The sequence below is a fragment of the Miscanthus floridulus genome, chromosome 18, assembly GCF_019320115.1.
Source record: "Miscanthus floridulus cultivar M001 chromosome 18, ASM1932011v1, whole genome shotgun sequence".
In the NCBI taxonomy this organism is placed as follows: domain Eukaryota; kingdom Viridiplantae; phylum Streptophyta; class Magnoliopsida; order Poales; family Poaceae; genus Miscanthus; species Miscanthus floridulus.
The window spans coordinates 82,152,427-82,168,113 of NC_089597.1; the positions used below are offsets into that span (position 1 = coordinate 82,152,427).

General features: G+C 45.9%; 1 protein-coding gene across 1 annotated transcript; it reads left to right on the forward strand.

The window, feature by feature from the left end:
- Window positions 1-9,393: 9,393 nt before the first annotated feature.
- On the forward strand, window positions 9,394-11,349 carry LOC136522621 (protein DETOXIFICATION 52-like). The gene has a single exon (XM_066516434.1). It carries the CDS (start codon window positions 9,462-9,464, stop codon window positions 11,130-11,132), a length of 1,671 nt encoding a protein of 556 aa, XP_066372531.1. The 5' UTR covers window positions 9,394-9,461; the 3' UTR covers window positions 11,133-11,349.
- Window positions 11,350-15,687: the final 4,338 nt, after the last annotated feature.

Below are 15,687 nucleotides of genomic sequence, written 5' to 3' on the forward strand. Positions count from 1 at the left end.
TATCTTTAAGCATCTAGTTACTTTTCATGCCTAGGTTTGCATTTGCATGCTTATATCTTTTATCATGCATACACTAGGTATTTCATATGGTAGGCTTGCTCGGTTTCATTCTTATTTCTTGGAGCAATCCTACATGGTTTTAAATTGTTTTGGAGCATGGCACATAGCTTTTCCTTCAATTGTTCATCTAATATGTGCCAAAGTCCAAATTGTAGATAATTTCTCCCGAATATCTCCTTCGAAAATGACTCTCACATTCGTGTGATGACATTTTTCAAGTGGCATTTTTTATTCTAAAATCAATGTGCATGTTTCCTACAAGTAATCCATACTTGTGTGCACAAATTTAGGGGGAGGTTAATCTACAAGTTGGATGCTTTGAGACTAACACATTTTCAAGCTTATCATGTGTGTAGTAGTCTCATTGCAAGGAAAATGGAGTCCCCAGAGTTAAGCATCATACTTCAAATATCCACCACCGATTGCAAGTGGTAGAAATCAAATTGATTCCTACATGTGGTATTTCTCAACCAATATCATCATGTTGATTTCATTTTGATATTTATATGCTTTCTCCGTGCATTATATAGATTAAACTCCCTTGTGCAATACTTTGCCAATTATACAGCAGAGTCAACAGCAGCGACCGGATGCTGCACCAGACGCTGCACAGGACGCTCCAATGCACAGGACGCTGCACCGAACGCTACATAGGACGCTGAGTGCCAGAGTTCGGTCAACATCAGTAAGGTTCCAGAGAGCCGTTTTCGTGACCGGACGCGTCCGGTCAGTGCTGACCGGACCCTGGCCAGAGTCCGGTTAGTAGCAGAAAAGCAGGATTTCGTCCCCAACGGCTACTTTCTCAGTGGGGCTTATAAATAGACCCCCCAACTGGCCATTTGAGGTGTGTGGAGCTGAGAAAACATACCAAGGGTGTTGATACACCATTTTAGTGATCTCCACTTGCATAGTGCTTAGTGATTCATCAGGTGATTAGCGTAGGTGCTTTGCGAAGTGCTTAGGTTGATTAGACCACCGCTTATACGCTTGCTCTAGGTTTAGGCGTAGTGTTTAGTGAGGTTTGCATACCTCTTACCACTCGGTGCTTGCGAGCACCATCGTTGTACATTGGAGGGGCTTGAAGTCTTGTGAGATCACACCAACCGCGTTTGTGGTGTGGCCGCCACCGTGTACCGGAGGGAACAAGGCCCGCGGTGTTTCGCTCGGAAGCTTGATAGTGAAGACGGCGGGGAGCTTCCGGGAAGAGGCTTGCCGGAAGGCACGTCGAAGACCCACTTGCATGTGGGGAAGGCCCGAGGCTATCCACGGAGTTACCTGACCGGGAGCTTGGCCCTTGCGAGGGATTCCTTGCGAGGGGCTCCAACGAGAACTAGGGGGAAGCTTGCGTGCTTCTCGATACCTCGGTAAAAATACCAGAGTCGTCGACGGGAGTTTGCATATCTCTATCTTGCTCTTCAGCTTCCGCATTTACATTGATTGAATTACTCCTTTTGCGGTAGAGATAGCAACACACTAGCAAAACCGTAGTTGCACATTTAGATAGTTTATCTTTTGCATAGGTTTTGCTAAGGTTAGAAAAAGATGTCATAGTTTAGAGTTAGAATTTTAAGTTGCCTAATTCACCCCCCCCCCTCTTAGGCGTCACGGTCCCTTCAATTACATTTTAGTTGCTAAGTTAATATCCGTTAGATGAATCCATACCTATTTTTGTGGAAATGATAGTTACCTTAGTATCTTAGTCATTAGAGCTAGCTTAGTAGTTTACCATATGTATTCTTATTTTAGGAGCTGTTGTTGCTAAAATACTAAGTGTTGCATCATCATCGCATGCATGTAGAGAATGAGTTGGCGAAGATCATGACCATCAGAGACCACGAGTTCGAGGAGGTGATCGAGGAGTACGAGGAGGAGATCCTCGTACAGGAGGAGGTCCCGGAGCCACCATTGACTGACTGAGCTGACACCCCGCCTGCCCAAGGCAAGCCTTGGTGCATAACCCTTATTTTGAATAATCATTGGATATATATATGTGATGTGCATCTATGTTACAGGCTTATTGTTGAAACTACATGCATAGATATACCTACCTTTGAGTCCTACTAGCTTAGGCCACGTAGCTACTATGCTTAGGTTTTTTGGTAGCGTGAGTAACCTACCGTTACTCGTAATAGGTGATTATTAATATCACTCTCATGATAAAATGGTGAAAAAGAAATGGAGACCGGGCATGGATATGGTACGGGTATTGGTGGGTGTAAGAGGTTGTGTCCCGTGGCCAACGGGGCATAGCTTGGTTACACTGTTTTTCCTGTCCGTGTCGGTTAAGGACCGGTTGTTGCATTGGATTCTAGTCAAGTCACAGACTTATTATCCTGAGCACATACTTGCTTATGGGGGCAGGAAGGCTCGTTGCTCTCTTGTTGTGGGTTCTGGCTCTTTCCATGCTGACTAATTGGAGGCGGGGTTGGTGGAGGTCTAAGCACCACACTGAGTCCGGGACTCAGGTGTGGGGGCTTGGAGTCCAAGTTTGGACGGGACCTGGACCCCTTGATAGGAGAGTGGTGGGTTGGTCCTGCTTATGCCTAGGGTACAAGCAGGGCATGTGTTTCAGGGTACCCAGTAGGGCTACATTGATTCGTGAATCACCGTGTAAAACGGTACGACTTGTCTATGATAGTAAGAACTAGAAGATGAAAGATGGTGAAATGGATCTGATTGCTAAACTCTTGCTTGAAAGTAGAACAGGTGCTTACATAGAATGGTTAGCTAATGAACTAATCATGACCGCTAATAAAACAGATACATAAGGATTCACTACTAGTATTGCTTTTTGTAAAAAGGAAACCCAGCAAACCATAAAGCTTATCATACCCTTTGGAGTCAAGAAATTATTCCCACTAGTCAGGTAAGTTTTGCGAGTAGATTGTGTACTCAGGGTTTATTTACCCCTATTGCAGGTGCAGCTTGAGGAGTAGCTGTTGTGTGGAGGATTCTTCTGGTGGACACAGACGGATCCTTGTATCTTATCGTTAGAAGTTTATTTCAATTCCGCTTTTTAAATTCCACACTCTAAACTTGGTATTGTAATAATGTATTTCTAAGAACTCTTGTTGTATGAAATGGACTAAGAATTGTAAACTCGTTCTCATTATTGGATCCTAGAGGGAAAACATGGATGGTTCGAGTTCTCCCTTGGGTGTGCTCGATGGAACTGTCCGATGTAGCTTACTTTCGGGGTGCTTAGTGTCTGGTGAAAGACGAGCGCCTCCGGAAGCGTATTATTTCAGGCGGTTCTACCACAATTTCCATCCACACTAAAAGATGTTGACAGAATATGTTCCGATGAATTTGCAAAAGGGACATATAGCGGTAACATGGCATGTTACCTACGAACCATAGGTGTAACGAGCTATATTACAACTTCAATCACAATAGTAATTTTGTGGTCACTTCTGAAAGAAAATGGATTGCACTATGTTCGACTAAATCTCACCCAAAACAAAGAAAAAAGTGTAAACGCTCCACCACGGGCTTCCGTCCCACGCCAGGACATTGGACTTTATGTAGCTTCACGTGGTCCACGTATTTTTTCCACCGCACAAATATCTGGCCACTTAGACTTATCCCTCTGATTCCATCTCGTATCTCTCACCCCCCTCCGTCTCTCCATTCAAAGCAACGGGGAGAGGAAGGATGTCACGGAGCCTGTGCATCTCCTCCCCATCTCAAACTTGCGTAGCCACCCACCCCGCGCGTCACAACCATACCCACCTTTGTGCGCCGCCGGCAAGCTTCGCACACGCTACCGCTAGAGAGTCCCGCGTTGCCAGCGAGCTCCGCGCCACCGATGAGCCGCTTGTTGTCGACGAGCTCTGCTCCACCGACATTCGCACCTCCGATGTGCTCCGCACTAGTGACCTCCGTGACATCGAACTCCACGCCGGCGTCGAGCTCCACGTCGACGAGCCTCTCCATTCATCAAAGCAGCAGGTAGATGTTGCACTAGAAGCGCATGTTCCAAAAGTATGTTTCAAATGTTTTAGGTGTTTCGAATGTATGTTGAAAGTGTTGTATATCGATGTTGCAAAAGTACATCGGGATGTTGAACATGTTGTAATGGCTATAAACGTATGTTTTAAGTGTATGTTCTAAATGTTTCATCTATTCCAGACGTATATTGTAAGTGTTTTATCTGAATGTTGCAAAAGTAGATCTGGATGTTGCATGTACATGCATGTTACAAGCATATGTTTCAAGTGTTTCAGGAGTTTCATACGTATGTTTGCAAGTATTTCATCTGGATGTTGCATATGTTTGCAATGGTTTTCAAGTTGTTTCAAGCGTTTTTGTAAGTGTTTCATATGCTTGTTTCAAATGTTTCATCTGTCTTATTTTGTATGTTGCAACTGTTGCATCTGAAAGTTTCAAAAGTAGATCGGGTGTTGCACATGGGATGTGCGTAGGAAGTAGCTGGTACCGCGGGCGACATTCAGGGCGGCGCGGGCGACGTTCAGGGTGGCGCGAGCTTGCTGCTGGGGTGCTCGCTCGCTCGTCCGACGCGCTAGGACGCTCTCTTGTGAGCTGTGCGGCGCCGCCCGGACACTAGCACCTCGGATCGGACGTCCGAGCGCTAGCAAGTCCGAAGAAAAAGCGATTATTTAACATATGAGATGCATGTACGTCAGCCCGCAAGCCTGCTTGTAGTAGGCCATTTAACGTGTTTGGGTTTGGTTGTTGGGCAACCTCCATTTCAAATTATATGACGTGATTCTTTTATGTACATAGATTTTCCTATATATCTTAGACATAATATATATATATATATATATATATATATATATATATATATATATATATATATAATCACATAGCTAAAGCTATATATTATCAAAAATGACTTATTATTTAGAATACAGTGACTAATAACCTAAAGTACACACTATATATACTTCAAGATTGTTCGATTTAATTTATACCTAATATTAAAGAGCGAAGGGATTCTTTCAACCTTTTGTTTACTTCCCACAATGTCCTCGTGTCCTTTCTTGTCCCATATGTGACCCCAATTTATGACTCGTGCTTATACAAATTAGAAAACTTGTGTCTAGCAAATATTACAGAGTCTGATTCCAAGATGCATTAAGTTCTGTTGCAAACTAGTGGGTATAAATTTATGAAAAGAACTAACTCAAGTATACTTGCTAGGTGTGCGCCAACACACCATGCTTGGATACCATGTAAAATACATGCTTGTAGCAAGTAACGAGCATATCAATTTTCATGATTTAATAACAAAATGACAGATAATTCCTTCATGAATTACATAACAAAAAATGGTAACAATACATGTTATACTATAAATATTAATGCCTACGATAAATTATGTAAGTTGCAAATTTGGATAATTTATTATAATTTTTATTGAAACGTTATAATATATATGCAAAGTTGATTTATTGCTACTCTAATGTATTTTTGGAAAACATAATGTTAGACTCGTGGTCCCTTAATAGAGAAAATTCAACATCTTGGTCACTGTAGTGCAAGCTAAAGTGTCGACCGCAATCTGCGGTTTAGAATTCAGATTCTCAATAAATACAAAGTGAAAGTCCAGTCAAGATGTAGAACAAGCACCATGCTTTCAAATTGTACATATAGAGAAATAAACTTCTTGAAAAATAAAAAATACTAAAATTGAGAAGCAAAGTTTGGATTAATAAGAAGTTATAATAAATGGATTGTAACAAAAGCTAACATAGCTTAAGATAATATTTTAGATAATTCGATAATTAATATGCCAGAACCAGTTGTAGACAGCTTTCCTAAAAGCAACTCCAACAGGGCCCCTATTTGAGCCCCCATAGCTGGGTACCCAGACGAAAATACAGTAGAGTCCCTACTTGTGGCTCGAAATTTGGGTGGACACCCAAATCCTCCAAGAGACCTCATTCTAGGGGCTTGGCTTCAGGCCCCCCATCCCGTTGTTGCATCTCTTTCTTCCTCATGGTCGCACGGAACCATGTGTCGCTTAGTTTGATCCGCCTACCTCCACCGCATGAGTGCAGCTGTCCGCCCGCCTCCGCCACGCGATGTAGGGTTGAGATGGCGGACTAGAGGGGGTGAATAGTCCATTTTAAAAATTAATCATGCCGGCTAACCGAAACTAATGCGAAATTAGAACTATCGGTCTAGCCAAGACTACACCTCTTTATCTAAGTTCACAAGCACCTTATAAAGATCCTAATTAGGCAATAAAGGTGTCAGGCTAGGTTGAGCTCACCTAACAATTCTAGCTTGCAAGGTCACACAAACCTATGCAACTAGTACTTCAAGCAACCAGGGGAGCTCCTACACAACTAGTGATGCAAAGCGCATAAAACCCCTAAGCTCACTAGCAATGCTCAATAACAAGGCTACACAAGCCAAATTAGAGAGCGCAAAATACTTAGCTACACAAACTAAGCAATGTGACTAACAAGGCTACTCAAGCCAATTAGTCACGTAAGGGAGATACTTCTATGCTACACAAGCAAGAATGTAACTAGCAAGCTACACAAGCTAACTAATTATAAGAGCAACTACACAAGCACAATATATGTGAAAGTAAATACAAGCTTGTGCAACGAGGATGCAAAGCAATGGGAAGACAAGGATGACACGATGATTTTTATCCTGAGGTTCACGTGCTTTCCAACACGCTAGTCCCCGTTGAGACAAGCTCCAAGGTTGACGCTGGTCCTCTTGCTAATGGTGACCCACAAGTCACACTATCCCAAGTGGAATGCTTACCACAAGCTCTAGCACTTGACATGACTGGACCACTTGTCGCTCTTCGTGTCTCGCTCTACTAGAGTTGCTCTTCGTGGCTCCCGTCGGGTGAGCACAATACCCATTACAATCACTTCTCCGGAGCACCGCACAATCACCACGCGGGCTTCACAACGGAGACCACAATCCACCAAGCCATCTAGGTGATGACAATCACCAAGAGTAACAAGAAATCCCCAATCACAAAGATTTTCTAGTGCCGCCAAATGCAAATCCCGAATGCACGCACTAGCTCACTCAATCCCTCACTCAAATTAGCACCAAGCTTGAGAGGGAGAGGAGGGGGATCTTCAACCTCTCATGCACACCCACAAAAAGGGTACTCAATCTCTCAGAATCATGGAGCACAAAGCTTGGGGAGAGAGAGAGAGAGAGAGGAACAGGATGAACCCTAACTTCAAGTGTGCAAGAATGGGGAGAGGAATGAGGAGGAAGAGGGCTGCAGCCCCCCAAATACCCTCAGCTCGTGCTCCTAACGGTCAGATCTAAGCTGAACAAGATATTCCAACTCGGGCAGGAAAAATTTCCAGGCGAACGCGCTTTTGACCTTTTGCGCGGGAGGACTCCCGCACTGAAAATTCCAGCTCGGGGCAACTAAAATTCCAGTTAATTCCGGCCATCCAACAGAGCACCCTTATCTGGAAATTTTGGTCCGGTGAGCAAGAAATTCTTGTTCACAATCCATAACTTGCCCAAAACAAGTGCTATCTCTTCCCAAACGGCACCAAACCAATTTTAGCACTTGAGATAGCTTTTCACAAAGAATTTTCCTGGGCTTTCTCATGCACCTCACCACGTCACTAAGTGCAATGCATATGCAAATGAAACTCACACTTAGTGGCACTAAAAGATTTCCCCTCTTTATAGTACGGCTATCTATCTTAAATCCGGTCAAGCACTTCTCTACTCAACTTAGACCAGTGAAATGAAATGCCCTATAGATTATACCTTTGCCTTGCGCATTCCATCTCATCTCCTCCAATGTTGATGCAACACATGCACCAACAACGATCAACAAATGATATGATCCACTTAATATCATCATGTGACCTTATTGGTTCATCGATCTTGACCTTACATGCTTTTCACCGTTGCCTTCGTCCATCGGCGCCAAGTCTTGATCAAGCTTCACAACCACGTGGTCCATCACTTCAAAGCCTCTAACTTGCCCTTCACGCTTGCAACCGATCCGTCAAGCCAAGTCTTGTCTTGGTCTTCTCCACCTTAGTCACATGACTCTATGTCATATCTCATATGCAATAAGCTCCTTCATCACATATGTACCTGTGGACTAATTTCCTGTGTATATCACATAACCACATATTAGTCCACCTAGGTTGTCACTCAATTACCAAAACCAAACAAAGAACTTTCACGCGGCCTGCTGGAAGTAGGAGCTTACCACTACGGGAGGAGGAGCACGACACAACGAGGTAGCTTGGATATTACACCGGCGATGACATAGCCTGGCTGGCCTAGCGCAGCCAGGGGCTGAGCCCGCACGTGTCTAGGTAGCCAACTCAGGTCGGCATGGCTAGCGGCACTGCAGCGCTGGAGCTAGGTGGCACTAGCGTAGGGAGAAAAGAGGGGGCGCTGGAGGAGGGAGGAGGTGGCATCGGCGTGGAAAAAGCTGAGGGCAATGGCGCTAGGAGGAGAAGTAGGGGAGCCATGCGTGGAGGAGCAGCAGGACGCCGGCATCGAGGAAGGACCGAGGGAGAGAGCAACCGTGGGATGGGGGAGTGAGAGTGACGAGGAGAGATGAGAGAGAGAAAGAAGAGAGAATGATGAGCGGGCCCTATTTGTTAGTGTCTACCAGAATGGATTTGAGAGCCCAAATTTGTGTGCGGCGTCTGGAGTGAAAGAAAGAAAATGAGGCCAATAAAAGTAGGGAAACACCCAGAGCGAAAGTAGGGGTCCTGATTTCGGTGCTCCGCTCGACTTGCTCTTAACCAAACAAAAGGGAAAACACTCAATACGTGAACAAGATGCCATTCAATTCATGCATGTGTGCGCGCGCGAGTTGGAGCCTTGGAGAGTTGGAGGAATCAACCTTTTCTTTCTTACAGCAAGTGAAAAGGTGCAAGAACAAATTCACAGCATTGACAATTTGATTGGCCTTGGACGATAGTAAGGTAAAAATGGTGAAGAATCTTTGCTAGTTCCCCTTTTGCCGAGAAGAGAGGTAAAGTTGTGACTGACGGTACCAAGTCCATTATTGTGATTAACATGATTAAGAAGGAATTTCTTTTTTTTTTTAACAAAGAAGGAGTTTCTTATTCAGTAGTACGATTGGGTCCATAGGAATTATAATCATCACATATATGCATAATGCACCATCAGAATATCAAACTTGACAATATATCTTGAAGACTAGTATGACAAAGAAGAACTAGTCTACTCTACAAAATTTATTAAAAAAGTAATTCCACTCTAATTATGTAGCTTGAAAAGGTTAAACTAAGCTTCCACCATTGTTATATAATAACCCCATGCATTCACCCTTCTCAGTGTCCACCGTCAACAGCCAAGTACACCTCCAAAGCTTTGCTCTGCCTCTTGTCCTCTGCTCCCTCTTCTCCATCACAAAGCTGCAGCACACGCCTGATCCACCAATGCGCACCACTCCCATGCCGTCGCCGCCGCCTGTGGCGCTGGTCGGAGTCAAGGGAGGCCACCACGTCTACGTCACGGTACCCCAGCTCCCGGAAGGCGACGCGGCCGTCCATGGCGGCCGGCAGCTCAAGTGCAGAGCCGTGCCCCTGCCGACGGCGGGGGAGACCTTCCGGGAGGCAGTAGCGCTGTGCCGGCTGGCGTTCCCGATCGCGTTCACGGCTCTGCTGCTCTACTCGCGGACGGCCTTGTCGATGCTCTTCCTGGGCTCCATCGGCGACCTCCCGCTAGCTGCCGGGTCCCTCGCCATCGGCTTCGCCAACATCACCGGTTACTCGGTGCTGTCAGGGCTCTCGCTCGGCATGGACCCGCTCTGCACCCAGGCGTTCGGCGCCAACCAGCCGCGCCTGCTTGGCCTCACCCTCTACCGCTCCGTCCTCTTCCTGCTCTGCTGCTCGCTGCCGCTCTCCGCGCTCTGGCTCAACATGTCCAAGATCCTCGTGTTCCTCGGTCAGGACATGGAGATCACGGCACTCGCGCAGGAGTACATCCTCTTCTCCCTCCCCGACCTTTTCTCCTTCTCAGTCATCCACCCGCTCCGGGTGTACCTCCGGTCGCAGGGGATAACGTGGCCGCTGGCCGCAGCCGCGGGCGCTGCCGTGCTGTTCCACGCGCCGACCAACTACGTGTTGGTGGGGCGGCTCGGGCTCGGCGCTCCTGGGGTGGCCGCCGCGGCGTCGGCGTCCAACTTGGTGCTCCTGGTCGTGCTCCTCGCGTGCGTCCTCGGCCGGCGCGACTCGGCGCTGCGAGCGGCGGGACCGCCCACGGCGGAGTGCCTCGCCGGGTGGGGCCCGCTCGCGCGGCTGGCCGCGCCAAGCTGCGTGTCGGTGTGCCTGGAGTGGTGGTGGTACGAGGTGATGATCCTGCTCTGCGGCCTCCTGCCGAACCCGAAGCCGGCGGTAGCGTCCATGGGCGTGCTCATGCAGACGACGGCGCTGGTGTACGTGTTCCCGTCGTCGCTGGGTTTCGGCGTGTCGACGCGGGTGGGCAACGAGCTCGGCGCGAACCGCCCCGGCCGCGCGCGCGCCGCGGCGCACGTGGCCGTGGCCGGCGCCGCGGGCATGGGCCTCGCGGCCATGTCGTTCGCGGCCGGGGTGCGCCACGCCTGGGGCCGCATGTTCACCACCGACGCCGACATACTCCGGCTGACCGCGGCCGCGCTCCCAGTCGTGGGGCTCTGCGAGCTCGGGAACTGCCCGCAGACCGTCGGCTGCGGCGTCCTCCGCGGCAGCGCGCGGCCGATGCGCGCCGCGCACGTCAACCTCGGCGCCTTCTACCTGGTGGGCATGCCCGTCGCCGTGCTGCTGGCCTTCGGGCTCGGCGTGGGCTTCGTCGGGCTCTGGATGGGCCTGCTCGCCGCGCAGGTGTACTGCGCCGGGCTCATGCTGTTCGTCGTCGGCTCCACCGACTGGGAGGCGCAGGCGCGGAGGGCGCAGGAGCTGACGTCAGGCGCGGAGGGCGAAGTGGAGAAGCCTGCGGCCCACACGTCAGCGACGGCCGTGGGAGAGGGAGGCAGGCCGGAGAAGGGGGAGCAGGAGGGCGTGGAGAGGAGCTGCTACGACCACGAGCCGTTGATCTCCAACAGTGGGGAGCCCGAGGCAGAAACTGTGTAGGCGGCTTCAAGATTCGTGAAAAAGTCTAGTGCCATCATAATTTTTATTCTTATATTTACTCTCTGATTAATTGGAATTACTGCAAGTAGTACTCCAGTTCTAATGGTAGTGAGTATAACTTTTTTTTATTGTTGTTTTCCTTTCCCCCCTCGATTTTTCTTTCTTTGCTTTGGCATCAGTGGTAGCTGGTGCTGTTGCACTAAGATAGTAAGATACTCGTTGGGCACCTTAATTTCTAATTACTATATCTCATCAATGGAGAGAAGTAATGTATTTTTGCTAATTTTGTAAATTCTTGCTAGTTTTGAACGACAGCAGAAAATTTCTCATCTTGTCAAACTTTCGAAACTTCAGTCATGCACTTGTGTCAACATTATCAGCTGAAGACGATGGCAAGGTAATATTAGTTGGTAGTGGTAGTGATAGTTGCAATAAATTGTCAGATTGAGGATTGTTGGCTTGGCTCCTTTCACACCAGGCGTGCCTCCCGGTGGGGAAGCAAGTTTGGGCCATAGGAGGGCAACAGAACAGAGCAGAAAAGGCGTTACATGCGGCATTTCACGGGCAGTCGGTGTGTGTATAGAAAAAGCACGCGGATTCGATCAGATTTTTCACCTTTCGGCTCCCGATGGCAAATTGCACATATGCATTGACAGTGCTGCGCGCCTGCGCCTTCTGCCTGTGCGCTCCACCCCACGAGCCATGGAACTTTTGGAGGAAGGAGACAACGCAACAAACAAAATGGATACTGTGCACAGGGGCCAGCACGTAGCCTAGCTGGGGAGCTGAGGCCCCCACACCCCCACCACACATCCATGCTCGGTCGGATCCATGTAAATGCTTCGCTTGGATTGTGTCAGCTGCAATGAGTTTATCTGGATTGTAACATTGTAAAAAAAAAATTAGCAGGGACGGTTTCTATGCAGTAACCGTGAGACCCTGCTATGGGGATGTATGCATATAGACACGTGCCGCAAAATCCAAAAGAAAAAATTGAGTCGAAATGGTCTCTGTAGACAGCTGCGCGCGGGCACCTACCATGAATTCGGATCACGATATGTGTTCATGCACAATTATCTAACATATGAGACTGTTGCATAAATTTAAGAGAAGTAGTTGAAAAGAAAGGCCTCGTTTAGATTGCAAATTTTTACAATCTGGACACTGTAGCATGTTTCGTTTGTATTTGACAAACTTTGTCCGATCATGGACTAACTAGGCTCAAAAGATTCGTCTCGTGATTTACAACCAAACTGTGCAATTAGTTATTTTTTTATCTACATTTAATGCTCCATGCATGCGTCTAAAAATTGATATGATGGAGAGAGAGTGAAAAAACTTAAAATTTAGAGGTGATCTAAACAAGACCAAAATATACCGCTCTCTCATGCATTAGATAATTGTATATAGGCACACGTCGTCAATCCATAGCAGGTGCAAATGGCTGTCCCACTAGGATAGTCCCTGTTGATTTTTTTTTCCTTCCTGTCCTAACAGGTTTCTCCACTTTCTCTTTGTTTTTTTTGTCAAATTTAGTTTTCACAATGACTTCCAATCTTATGTGATATGATACCACTGCCCTCTCATCATCACTCATCCACTGGACCACTACCCCTCCCTCCATACCACACACCTTAAATGTTAATCGAATAAACAAATAATAATAAAAAAGACACTTTCTTTCATTCTTTGGATCATCATATACTCTAAAGCTAATAGCCAAATCGAAGCTTTTTGATCAGCTAGTGTGGCACATGTGTTGTCGTTTGGTTCAAGGACCGATACTTAGACATGGTAACGAAAAAAAGTGGCTCGTTTGGTCATTTTGTTGGTTGTCAAGTTTTCATAATTTTAGACCGCGCTCCCTTTTCTTCTTGAGCGGTTTCAATCTAAATTTAAATGGCGCCATAAGGACAACTTTCTTAGGTTCAGGCGCTAGAATAATATAGCTTCGTAGCCTACGTTTAGTGTTTATGTCCTAACGTTTGAGTTCTGTTGTCAAAAAATAAAACGGTAATGTTACCATTAAGATGTCCGGAAGACCGGATGTCTCGCTCCCGTCACTGCCGCATGCGCCGCTCGCTTATAAAAACAAAATCAACTCCCACACGTCTTGCTCCACTCCGCTTTGCTCCCGCACGTGGCGCTCTGCTCAGCTCCAGTATGCGGCGCTCAACTGCCAGATGCGGCGCACGGCTGCCCTCTGCTAGTTTCGGTGCGCAGCTGCCTACGAGTCACGGCGGCACGGTTGCCGGCCCTACCAGGCGCATAGTCGCCTACGAGTCGCGGTTCTCGGAAACTGGCCTTGCTAGGCGTGGCATGAGGCCGTTGCCTTCCTGCCCTGTCGCGTAGCCACCGCCGAGCCACTACCTGCGAGCACCGCCGGGCTGCTGCCTCTGCCGAACTCCACATGCCAACGAGCCTCCATTCTCTCAAGCAGCAAGGAGATGTTCGCGCTGAAACTGCATGTTGCAAGCATCTGTTTCAAGTGTTTTAAATATTTCAGAGGTACATTGCAAGTATTTCATACGCATGTTGCAAAAAGTAGATTGGGATGTTGCACATATTGCAATGGTTGTACACGTATATTGCAAGCTCCTGTTCTCAATGTTTTATCTGTTTTTTTTCTGACGTATGTTGTAAGTGTGTTTATCTGGATGTTGCATTCACACATATGATGTAACTGTTTTATCTGGATGTTGCCTATGTTTACATTGGTTTCAAGTGTTTTTCAGGTGTTTTTGCAAGTATTTGAGACAGTTTGTTTCAAATGTTTTATTTATTTTCAGACGTTTGTGGCAATTATTGCATCTGGATGTTTCAAAACTAGATGGAGTGTTGCATCCCTCCTCGCCTTTTTCTGTTGTCTCGCCTCGATGTCAGGCGCCGGAAGGCGGAGGCGGTCCTCACTGGCAAGGGCGGGCCTGGGACGCGGGATGGGGGGGGGCAGCGGCGTGGGCGTCCGAATGGAGGGCTAGCGTCCGGACTGTCCGGGTGCTAGCCTTGTCCAAAATAAAAACTATGTTTGAGTTCAATCACAAGAGTGAACGGACTAAACTCCCGCCTCATTTGTGTGCATGATGGGTGGAAATAAATGCTAGTTACATTTTTTATTGAATTTATCCTTTTACTATTCACTAATGTATCTGAAGTGCTAAATGTAGTTATATTCTGGGATGAAAGGATACAATTGCTTGTTTATAATTTCAGAAAAGACGAACGTGTAATCTCTCATTCAAGAAATATAATACATTTTTATTTGAAGTCAAATATTCTATAATTTTACTAAAAGACAGTTAGATTACAAGTATGTCAAGCGCACAAAAAACTATTACATTCGTATTCGTATTTGAACGTGCTTCGTATGTATTAATTAATTGAAATATCATGTGGGAAACCAATGGTCAACTGATATCCACATTTTCAAATCAACATTGTTTTAGTACCATCCCTGAGGAATGCAAAAACTTTCACCACCTATATATTCATCAGAATATTGATTTATATCATGCATTTGTTTACGATATTTGTGGAACAAAGGTGAAGACTACTTTAATAATGTCAGTAAAGTTTATGGACGGCATCACACACAAGCCTGACCTTTTTATTTTTATTAATTGTTCTAGAAGACACTTTGATTAGCCAATATATTTTCTTATTGCAGAATAGAAGGATCTAAATCAAATTATCTTAAGTTTAACGAACTTTATAAAAAAGTAGTATAAAAAATAGTATACACGCCGGTTCGATGTCATAAATGTTGATGTTCTTTCTATAAGCGTGGTGAAACTTAGGATATATAGTTTAAGTTGATAAGGGTTTTTGGAGCGAATAATTGCATGGTAGATGCGTGTATATCCGTATGTGTATAATTGGATTTTTTTTTGAGCCTTTGTATAATTGGAGTTGGGTGAACAAAAGCAGTGAGGTTGCACTTTCACAGTCGGGCCTACCACGTGATGATGGAACCACTAAATGGACTGCATCTTTGGATGCTAGCTTCCAAACATACATGACGAAAATTTGTATCACTCTTATCTACTGCCTTCATAGGTACTTGTAGCCACTTCCTTGATGGGCATATTTGGAATCTTAAACTTTATTGTGTATATATTTTTGTCTAACAGCATGATATATCATCTGAAAAGTAAATTTTAAAATAATATATGTAATTTGTTTTGCTCTGGTAGTATATTTTGTTTTAAGTAAAAAGCTGGCCTTCAAGCTTGTACGTACGTAATATCTATGAATGAGATATATGGCCGTATATACGTGCCGATCACTGTAGTTAAACCTAACAAGTAAATAAATAGAAACCAAATAATGATGGGAAAAAATAATGATGCTGTTCAAATGAATGAAATTTAGTTGGTTCGTTGGCACCTAAGTTTTCAAGCATGGCTGTCAACGTCATCTTTGGCCTAACTAAAGCTACCCTACATGTCATGACACATTAAGGTCAACGGCTGTCACATTTTAATCATATTTCTATTCATCTAGCTGCTTACTAAAACTATAACTAGGTACCCATATACAAATCGCAATGTTTGCCCAA